Below are 11,291 nucleotides of genomic sequence, written 5' to 3'. Positions count from 1 at the left end.
GAGGCAGTATCACTACGGAAGTAGGATTGCCCAACCTTCCTTCCGAGGAGTGGCTGGTGGGTTTGAACCGCCAGCCTTCTGGTAAGCAGTCAAGTGCTTTAGGCACTATGCTACCAGAGCTCCTATTTTATATACTAAGAAATCTTTTTCAACATAATGGAACACTGACTATACTTTAATCACAGGCATTGTCCTCAGTTTAATAATAATTTTAAGTCCAGCTTTTAAAGTTATAAATAGAATGTCACTTGACATTCAGGAAATAGGTATGTGATAGGCTCATATCATTCCTTCAATTTCCACATATAATGAATAAAATTTTAACTATTCCAAGATTGAATTACGTTTTGCTTTGAGTTTTTTGTTGAAACCCTGTATTTTCAGTAGTGGAAGGCATTTTCAATGAAATGAAAAAAAATTTTTTGGAGGTATTATGGATTTTTTTTTTGTTTTATATTATGGATTTTGATACAATTAGTAGGCATGTATGTCCTGAGTGGTCTCTGGTGCTAGGCTTGGTGGGTTGAGGCCTGTTTCTTCAGTTTCATGCAGTTATACAGGCTCCCACCAAATGGCTACATGTACTAAAAGTGGGAGAGAAGCTTTGCACTAAACCTCAGAGGAGGAAACGGTAGGTGGGCACTATATGTTTCATGGGTCACAGGGTGTTACCTTTCAGACCATACTAGAAAACAAGTTTGCTTTTAAAAGAAAAAGTCAACTATTGATGTTAATTCAAAAGCTCCAGCCGATTTTAGAATTACCAAAAGTTTTCACAGATTTCAGAGAAGTTTCTTCTTTCTGTTCCACAAACCTCAAGGAATAAAAAGGCAATGAATAGTCTTCCTCAGCTTTTTTCCTTTCTAACTTTCTCCCTACGTGATGACAATACCAATCATGACCCAAAGAAAAGACAACGCAGAAGGATTTTTTCATGAACTTTTCTACTTGTGACTGCCTTTCCTTATAAATTTAGCCTCTATTGATTTAAAGCTACAAGAATCTAGATTAAAAGGTGAAGTAACTTTTAGAAATGTCAAACATACTCAAGGAATTTATTCTTCTTTCCTTGTAGTTATGCTCCCCACCAACTGAGATCTTTTTACCATTGATCCCAAAACCCTATACCCAGTGCCACTGAGTCAATTCCAACTCATTGTGACCCTATAGGACAGAGCAGAACTGCCTCTTAGGGTTTGCAAGGCGGTGAATCTTTATAGATGCAGGCTGCCTCATCTTTCTCCTATGGAGCAGCTGATGGATTTGAACTGTTGAACATTTGGTTAACAGCCAAATGCTTCAATCACTGCACCACTAGCACTCCTGTTACCACTGATGTTGTTGTTATTTGCCGTTGAGTCGGCCCCAACTCATAGCGACCCCTCCTTGGGTTTCTGAGGCGGTATCACTACAGAAGTAGGACTGCCCAACCTTCCTTCCGAGGAGTGGCTGGTGGGTTTGAACCGCCAGCCTTCTGGTTAGCAGTCAAGTGCCTTAGGCACTATGCTACCAGAGCTCCGGAGATATTAAAATTAATTACTATTTGGGTTCCTTTTTCATAATGTATAACTTTTGATGAATTGAAAGAAACATTCCAAACTAATCCTATTCTTTCTAGAATTTAATCAACTATCACTTAGACAATCACTCCAACACTATAATGCTGATAGTAGACACACCTCAATGGCTCATTCAATTATCAAGAATGTTGAGAAATAGACTGTTGTTAAAATTTAGGCCAACTTTGGGTTTAACATTTACTCATATTCTTTTTTTTTTTTTTAATGGGTTTAGGCAAGATAAAACCGACTCCTAGGGGTAACATAAAGAGATAATGAAAAACCAAAAAGGTTTTTGCTACATCTTCCACAGCCATTTAAAGAATGGTCTCTGCAAAACAGCACCAACTTCTTTGGGACCTTAGGTCATGCACATGCAGTACTATTAAATGAAGAAGGTCAATCTGGACAAATGGGCAAGGGAACAGAGGGCAGATTTAGATTCTTACTGAGCATGCTCAAATTTCTAATGCACCAAAAGAGCAAGAGACCTCCCCCTAAGGTGGAAGGTAACCACTTCACATATATTTTGCTTCTAAAATACATAAAGGTATGTCATCCATTTTAAAACTACTGTTATATTCTATAAATAAGTGTAAAAGGTCCACAGCAGTAATATATTACATAATACACATTATTTAATGAAATATGTAAGAGATAGTAAATAATGGGAAAAAAAAAAAACCATTAGGCAGCCATTGTTGCCTTCTTTCACAAAGCCTATGATATTACAAGCAAAACACCACGTAAATATATTCCTATCAGAAAGAAATGTTTTGTTTTGTTTTTTAACAAATGGGGTTGGGGAGGAGACACTAAATTCTCATTTTGAAATACCTAAATTGTTCTCTACATTATTTCTCAAAGACCTTGTAGGGTATCTGGCCTCTAAGGAATACATTTCAATTCTGTTTGGGAGCTATGTAATGCAACCATAATTTGCACTAAATTGTACAATGTAGTGTGCACCAGAATAGCACATTTATAGAGTGAGCAGTTCATTACTTAGACCAAGTCAACTTGATCCACAAGTATACCAGTATACTCAATTAAACGAAAATGAAATTCTTGCTAAATGACCACCTTGGGATTAGAGATAAATTAATCAGCTCCAATTCAGTCTAATTTCTCAAAGACAGTACATTAAGGTTTTTAAAAATCCTCTTCACAAATTTTTAAAGAATTGTGTAAATAAAATCAATTCACTATGACTACTAAAACTCATGTCCATTGGATGCATTTTCCTTTCCTAATACCTGAATAAACATGCTCAGTAATGAAAAAATTCAAAGCATTTGCAGACCTTTTGGAGACGGGACTCTGCCTTGTTAGTAGCCATGCCAAGCTGTTCTTTGATCACACAGGGATGCAGACTCCAGGCCAGCACAAATGGTAACTAAAGATTATACCTGACCTGGTGCTAGGCATATAGGGGGGGTGTCCTTTGCAAGGAGGAGCTAATACACCCGGGGGTAGTGGACACACACACTAAGAATAGAAAGATGTTCTGCTTGGGAGCAGAGAGCCAGGATCCTTCTCCAGCAACTGCCTCACTGACTTCTGCCTCCTCATCTCTGTCCTACCCTCTGTTGTGGCTGCTGCTGAGTTGGGCTCCGTCGAGCCATGCTCAGGGCTCCTGCGCACCAGCACCTCCCCCTCTTGCACACGTTTGATCCCTAGGTCAGTGGAGCCGTGTTGGATCGGGGAGCCAGGAATACTCGAGTCAGCCTCGTTTGAGAAGTCAAAGCCATCTGGGATTCAACATATAACATTTTAGTGTTTTTGTGCTGCTCTATTCTTTTCTCAGCATTTTGACCCAGGCAGATAAGAGAATGTATATATGGATATGATATAAACACAAATACTATTTATATAGATACATGTGTGTGCACAGCATGCACACACATAAGGCGGCAGATGAACAATGTGAGATTTGCAAATGAATAGGACAGAAAAATAGGAATCATTAAAACAGCAATTAATATCTCTTAGGCAAGACAGCTTGACAATTCAAGTACCATATGCCTATGAAATACTGCTGGATTCAGCATATACCAAAAAAAGGAGAAGCAAAGATAAAAATCTAAAAAGAATTCATTCTTTTACAGATAGCTTGTATTATACTATTACTTTGGCCAGTTATATAGTTTTCTCCCACAATGCCCATACATGTACCTTTCTTTCAGTATGGTAAATGACTTATTAAAGAGATTTTTTTCCCAACTTTTATTTCTAGTTTATAAAAAGACAAAAATTCACTTAATCTTATTTCTGTTTTAGCATTCATCGAGAAGTGTAATATATATGTAAACGTTAGGCATTTAAATTACATTTCCAGTGCCATTTTAAAAAACTAAGAAAGTTTTAGCTTAATTATATAGGTTGCTATAATGTCATGGTTAATACAGCCTGTAAAAACAGTGATAAATTTACTGGAATACACAAGTGGACTATGAGGATTTGGGGTTTACCTTCTCTCCTCCATCTATGACGACGGATTGAAGCTGTTGTAATTGCAGTACGAGAAATCCTCGGCACTGTCGGAGTGACTTCTACTTTAAGTACTTTCTGGCCTTCTTGTGAACAATCAGGAGCATCAAATGGTAATGAGTTTTTCATGGCATTGGCGACCTAAAATGATGACATAACACTATACAAATTTACAATCAAAATAGTTTATGTTTATTCTATACTTGTGGTTTCCATAATTGTGTAGGAGCTCTGGTAGCATAGTGCCTAAGGCACTTGACTGCTAACCAGAAGGCTGGCGGTTGAAACCCACCAGCCACTCCTCGGAAGGAAGGTTGGGCAATCTACTTCCGTAGTGATACTGCCTCAGAAACCCAAGGAGGGGTCGCTATGAGTCGGGTCCAACTCGACGGCACATAACAACAACATAATTGTGTAGTTTAAGAGTATAGTATGTCAGAAGTGCTTGTGTATCCATTTTGTGCATTTTTTTCAGTATATGACTCAAATAAGGATTTTTTAAAACGTCAAATCACATACTCCAATTACTCTTTGAAGTTTCTGACTTTCAGGGAGAAAAGAATAGCATTCCAAAGAAAGAAAAATTAACATTTGAACACTGATATATGAAAACAGAATAAGTTTCTGACTCTTAAATGATAAATAATAAGGAAATTTTAATTCTGTTAAATAATGACCTTTTCTTCACTCCTCTATTTCCATGAAGAAAAATTTTCCCTTAACACTTCTGGCATTTTGTCTTACCATTTTCTGCTCCTTTGGAGAAGACTAAGATATCCAGATGGAGAATAGTTGCCTTTGACTGGTCCTAATTCTTTAAATGGTCAGGGTAATCTGGTAAAGATCTTAAGCCATAGAACTGCCTTTCTCCATCCCTCTCCGCCTGAAACAATGGAATCTGGCAACTGGAAAGTGTGCCTGTTCTGCCAATTCAAACCTGTTCTCCAGTAAGCTTTTCCAGATGCTAGACAGAGAGGTCAGGAATTAAGTCTTTCAATTCAGTCTTTATCAGTAATAAGAATGATGCCTGGTTTCAGCATCTGCCAACTATTTTTTCTATTTATACCTGGATTTAAATAGAGAAAGATGGTATTACTTATTGGGTTCCTAAAAGACATCTACAAATAAAGGAAAGTTCTAGGACTAGAGAGTACTAATTTTTAGAGAGTACTATTTTTTTTTTTTTATTTTTAAATATATTGCTTTGGAAATGTTACTTTTATTTAATTTATAAGACTCTTGCAAGGTCCGACAGAGCCTGGTGGAACCACTGAGACTATGGCCTCTAGCTGTCCTTCAGGTCTGGAATTGAACCCATGCCTGTGGCTTCCAGCCAAACAACAGACAGGCATATGAGTTGAACATTTACCTGAGGTAGATACACTCCTTGGAGAGAACAAGCATGGGAGAAAGAAGGGCTGCTTATGCACAGGGAGACAGCTCAGGGGGCAGGACTGCATGGAGGGATGGACACAAGGAAGAGGTAACTATTGGGAGGAATTAGGAGGGGAGCTGTTGCATTGTGGTAAATTGTGGTCAATGTCATGAGACAAAGTGTATGTGAACTGCTGTATGGAAAGTGTATTTGCTCTGTAAATTTTCACCCACATCACAATAAAAAAAAAAAAAAAAGACTGTTGCAAGGATAAATCTATGAATTTAAAAAATCTCACAAATAAAGGTATTATCAATATGATGTAAATTTCTCGTTATTCATTCGTTTTAATGTAATCCTTAGGGTAAAAATTAGGAATACTGAGATATAAAAAAAGGGGAATTCAAATATAAAAGAATTATTACAAATGCTACATCAAAAACCAGTACTCGACTGTCAGAGTTTGTCGTACGGTGGTGGCCTGTGTGTTGCTGTGACGCTGGAAGGTATGCTGTAGGTACTTCAAATTAACAGCAAGGTTACCATGGTGGACAGGTTCTAGCAGAGGTTCCAGACTAAGACAGACTGGGAAGAAGGCCCTAGTGATCTTCTAAAAAAAACCAGCCAATGAAAGCCCAATGAACAGGAGCAGAACACTGTCTGATACAGTGTCAGAAGATGAGCCTTCAGGTTGGAAGACATTCAAAATTCATCTGGGGAAGAGGTGCTTCCTCAAAGTACAGACGATCTCAATGATGTGGATGGAGTAAAGCTCTCCAGACCTTCATTTGCTGATGTGGCATGACTCAAAAGGTGAAGAAACAGCTACAGATGCAAACATCCATTAATAATTGGAATGAGGAAAACAGTATGAAGTATGAATCCAAAAAAATTAGAAGGCATCAAAAACGAAAAGCAACACAAGAAGTTCAATATCCTAGGCATCAGTAACCTAAAGTGGGCTAATATCAGATAACCATATGGTCTACTATGCTGAGAATAACAAGTTGAAGAGGAGTGGTCACATTCATCATCCAAAAGAACATTTCAAGATCTATCCTAAAGTACAATGCTGCGAGTGATTGAATGATACCCACACAACTACAAGACGACCAGTTAATACAACTATTACTGAAACTTATACACCAAAAACCAATGCTACAGATGAAGAAATTGAACATTTTTACCAACTTCTGCAGTCTAAAATTGAGCAAACAGGCACTCAAGATGCATGGATATCACCTAAATCACAATAAAAAGGTCCCTCCCCGCAACCACAAAACAAAATAAAATGATGGATTGATAATTACTGGTGATTTGAATGCAAAAGTTAGAAACAAAGAAGGATTTAAAAAGAAAAAAACCAAACTCACTGCCTTCAAGTCAATTTCAACTCATAGCGACCTCTCCTTGGGTTTCCGAGGTGGTATCTCTATGGAAGTAGATTGCCCAGTCGTCCTTCTGAGGAGTGGCTGGTGGGTTTGAACCACCAACCTTCTGGTTAGCAGTCAAATGCCTTAGGCACTACACCACCAGAGCTCCCAAAGAAGGATTAGTAGTTGGAAAATATGGGTTAGGTAAGAGAAATGACATCAGAGACTGCATTACAGGATTTTGTAAAACCAATGACTTATTCAATGCAAATACCCTTTTTTTTTAAACAACATAAGCTGTGACTATACATGTAGACTTTGTTGGATAGAATACACAACAATCAAATGGACTACATCTGTGAAAGAGACAAAGGAGAAGCTCAATATCATCATTTAGAACAAGGCCAATGTCAACTGTGGAACAAACCATCAGTTGCTCATATGCAGGTTCAAGTTGAACCTGGTGAAAATTAAAACAAGTTCACAAAAGCCAAGGTACCAAGCTGAATTTAGAACCATGTCAAGAACAGATGTGATGCATTGAACAGTAATGACCAAAGACCAGAGGAGTTGTGGGATGAACACCAAGGACATCATCTATGAAGAAAGTAAAACGTCATTTAAAAGGCAAGAAAGGAAGACAAGACTAAAATGGATGTCAGAAAAGACTAACATTTGTACTTGAATGTACAGTAGCTAAAGCGAATGGAGAAATGATGAAATGAAAGAGCTGAACAGAAGATTTCAAAGGGCAGTTCAAGAAAACAAAGCAAAACATTATAATGAAATGTGCAAAGACCTGGCATTAGAAAACCAAAAAGAAAAAACTTGCTTGGCATTTCTCAAGCTGAAAGAACTGCAGAAAAAATTCAAACTTTGAATTGCAGCATTGAAGGATTTTATTGGCAAAATATTCAACAATACAGCTAGCATCAAAACAAGATGGAAGGAATATAGTCACCAGACAAAAAAACTGTTCAATGTTCAACCATTTCAGGAGACAGCACAGGATCAAGAACTGACAGTACTGAAGGAACAAGTCCAAGCTGCACTGAAGGAACTGGTGCAAAAGAAAGCTCCAGGAACTGATGGAATACCAACTGAGATGTTTCAATAAATGGATACAATACTGGAAGCACTCAATCGTCTATCCAAGAAATTTGGAAGACAGATCACTGGTCAACTGATTGGAAGAGATCTGTATTTGTGCCCATTTCAAAGAAAGATGATGCAACAGCATACAGAAATTGTCACACAATAAATAGCATTAATATCACACACAAGACAATTCTGAAGATAACTGATGCATAAAGGGGAACTGCCAGAAATTCCAGCCAGATTCAGAAGAGGGTGTGGAATGAGGGATATCATTATTGATGTCAGATGGATCTTGACTGAAAGTACAGATTATGAGAAAAACATTTACCTGTGTTTTATTAACTAGGCAAAGGCATTCAACTGTGTGGATCATAACAAATTATGGATAACATTGTGAAGAACATGAATTCCAGAACATTTCATTATATTCATGTGGAAAGCAGATCAAGAGGCAGCTCTTTGAACAAAACAAGGGGACACTGCATGGTTTAAAATGAGGAAAGATGTGCATTAGGGTTGTATTCTTTCACCATACTTATGCAATCTGTATGTTGAGTAATAATCTGAGAGGCTAGTCTATACGGGGAAGAACGTGGCACATTATGATTGGAGGAAGACTCATTATCAACCTGTGATATGCAGATGACAGAAGTCTGCATGCTGAATGTGACAATGACTTGAAGCACTTACTGATGAAGATCAAAACAACAGCCTTCAGTATGGATTACATCTCAATATAAAGAAAACAAAATTCCTCACAACTGGGCCAACCACCAATAACATGATAAATGGAGAAATGACTGAAGTTGTCAAAGATTTCATTTTACCTGGATCCACAACCTATACCCAAGGAAGTAGCAGTCAAGAAATCAAATGACATACTGCACTGGGCAAATATGCTGCAAAAGACTCCTTTAAAGTGTTAAAAAGCAAAGACATCACACCTTGAGGACTAAGGTACACCTGATCCAAGGCATGGTATTTTCAATTGCCTCATACATATGCGAAAGCTAGATAATGAATAAAGAAGACAAAAGAATTGATGCCTTTGAATTATGGTGTTGGCAAAGAATACTGAATACATGAAGGACTGCCAAAGGAACAAACAAATCTGTCTTGGAAGAAGTACAGGCAGAATGTTCATTACAATAGAGGATAGTGAGCCTTCACCTCATGTACTTTGGAAATGCTATCAAGAGGGAGTAGTTCTTGGAGAAGGTCACTATGCCTAGTAAAGTGGAGGGTCAGCAAAAAAGAGGAAGACTCTCAATGAGATACACTGACACAGTGACTGCAACAATAGGCTCAAATATAGCAACGACTGTGAGGCCAGCACAAGACTGGGCAGTGCTTTGTTCCGTTATACACAGTATTGCTCTAAGTTGGAACGGCACCCCAAAATATATAAATTATTTTACTCAGTAGTGCTTTTTTCAGATAGTGATATGTTTAATGAAGAGTAAATGTAACTTACCAGTAATGGTTGAGAAAAGAGTTCTAGCTGAGCTCTGTAAATGATATCATCAAGGACTTCCTGGCCAAGGTCCCACTGCCCATTATACCTATAAAGAAGCAGATCATTTATTATCTTTAGCAAGTATCTCTAATCATTAATATAATCTTTCTATTGTCCCAAGACCTACTATTTTGGTTCTGACGTAGGTTTTTGTTGCATCAATACTTATATAATTTCATTTCTAAGCTAACCCATTTTTGGTTATTAAAAAATTTGAAGATTTCAAATATTAATGTGTAAAATAGTTTACAGATGTTTCTTCACATAAATTAGTTTTTATCATGTGCTGATATTCAGTTATCTAACTTAACGCATTCATGAAAATCAAGTTTGCAAACAAGCTTGAGGATGGTAAAGATAATATTCCATAAAGAGAGCCTAGGAATTTCTAGACTATAATTTTAATGACAATTTATGTTATATATTGGCTATTTAAAAAGTATTAAAAGGAATCCACATTAGAAAAACAAGATAACATGCTTATCATAGAACAAATGTTATATCCAGTAACTGGGTATGCTACTGAAAAAGAAGAAAGTTTTAAAGTAGTTTCAAACAGAAAGAATTCATACAATTTCAAATTCCAACTACTTACATGGCATAATAGACTCCTGTGAGAAGTTGCACCATAAATTCAGGATCCAATACTATTCGACCACAGAGTTCTTTCCAGTGTTTTTCATGTTGCCGTGGAAACCCACTAACACAAACCCTAGGAAAACATGGTATTTACCACACGTGATTTCTGGTTCATTAAGTAAAATACCTTTTTGCTCCCATAAATTAATTTCTTCATTCCTTAAATATTATACTGAATGTGGTAGTTATGTTTGTGTGTCAACTTGGCTGGGCATGGTTCAGTGGCTGGGCAGCTGGTGGTAGTTATTTCCCATGAAGAGACTGGCAATCAACTCCATGGTGGCATCTATCTACCACAAGCAGCTAAGTAGCTGCCTTTGGGATGTGGTCTGCTTCCTGTATATAAGAAGAAGCCTTGGGAATGGTCTCTAGTCTACGGCATGCTTGGACCCTGCATGTAGCCATGTCGTTGCTCAGCAGCCTGCTATGCTCTGCCGACCTTGGGACTTACATTGGACTTGAATTAGTGGCCTGCTGTGTGGTTTGGTAACATCGGGACTGTGCCTTTTTACTTGTTAACCTTGTGGCTTCTCAGCGTCAGCAGCCAGCAGCTGTATGAGTGGAGAAATGCCTCTAGCTCCAGTAGGCCAGGAGCAGGAGACAGAGCTGGACCCCAAGGTTGAGGGGCTTTTACCCAGCACCCAGAGCCTGGCACTCTGAACTTGGACTTAAAGCCTCCAAATTCTAAGAATAAACTCTTGTTTGTTAAGGCCATCCCATTTGTGGTATATTTCCTGTCAGAGCGGCACTAGGTAACCAGAACACTGAACGTCTACTATGTGCCATTCACAGGTCTGGGTTTAGGCATACAGTCACATGATTATATGCCTACACCCAGAACAGGGAGTGCCACAAAAGTGTGCCTTCAGAAGGCATACATTCTAACAGATGATGTTATTAAGAGTAACAACTTTTCTTAAATAGCTAACTACCTTTTTCATAATCATCTACCTATCTCTTCACAAAAAAAGGTGTAACTCTCACTCAGTGCAAATTGTATTATGGCAAATTGCTGGGAGATAAAAAAATCTCAAAGCAAATAAAGGAAAATGTCAAAATACTGCTGTCTGTGACATCCCTTTTAAGCAAACCATGAACAACCTCCTACCTTCCATCTCATTAAGAGATGTTTTTCCAAAAAAGGTATCTTTAATAATTACCAGAAGTTATAATGTATCTAGCTTATTTTAATCAATTAATTTCTTTGGATAATTATAATGGTGAGCATAAATCCCAAATAA

General features: G+C 37.7%; 1 protein-coding gene across 1 annotated transcript in view; it reads right to left on the bottom strand.

Moving 5' to 3' along the window:
* FAM126B (family with sequence similarity 126 member B) overlaps nucleotides 1-11,291 on the bottom strand; it is a 37,256-nt gene that overhangs the window by 2,515 nt on the left and 23,450 nt on the right. The window contains exons 7-10 of the mRNA XM_042783654.1: nucleotides 10,007-10,123; nucleotides 9,370-9,457; nucleotides 4,031-4,190; nucleotides 3,143-3,310 (exon numbers count right to left, since the gene is read on the bottom strand). Coding sequence (XP_042639588.1) covers nucleotides 3,143-3,310; nucleotides 4,031-4,190; nucleotides 9,370-9,457; nucleotides 10,007-10,123 — 533 coding nt within the window. The remainder of the gene's footprint in view (nucleotides 1-3,142; nucleotides 3,311-4,030; nucleotides 4,191-9,369; nucleotides 9,458-10,006; nucleotides 10,124-11,291) is intronic.

This window comes from Orycteropus afer, unplaced genomic scaffold (genome assembly GCF_000298275.1).
Source record: "Orycteropus afer afer isolate SDZICR_OR568_19922 unplaced genomic scaffold, OryAfe1.0 scaffold00002, whole genome shotgun sequence".
Taxonomy (NCBI): domain Eukaryota; kingdom Metazoa; phylum Chordata; class Mammalia; order Tubulidentata; family Orycteropodidae; genus Orycteropus; species Orycteropus afer.
Note: the sequence above shows the minus strand (reverse complement) of the source record. Positions and strands in the feature narration are given on the sequence as shown.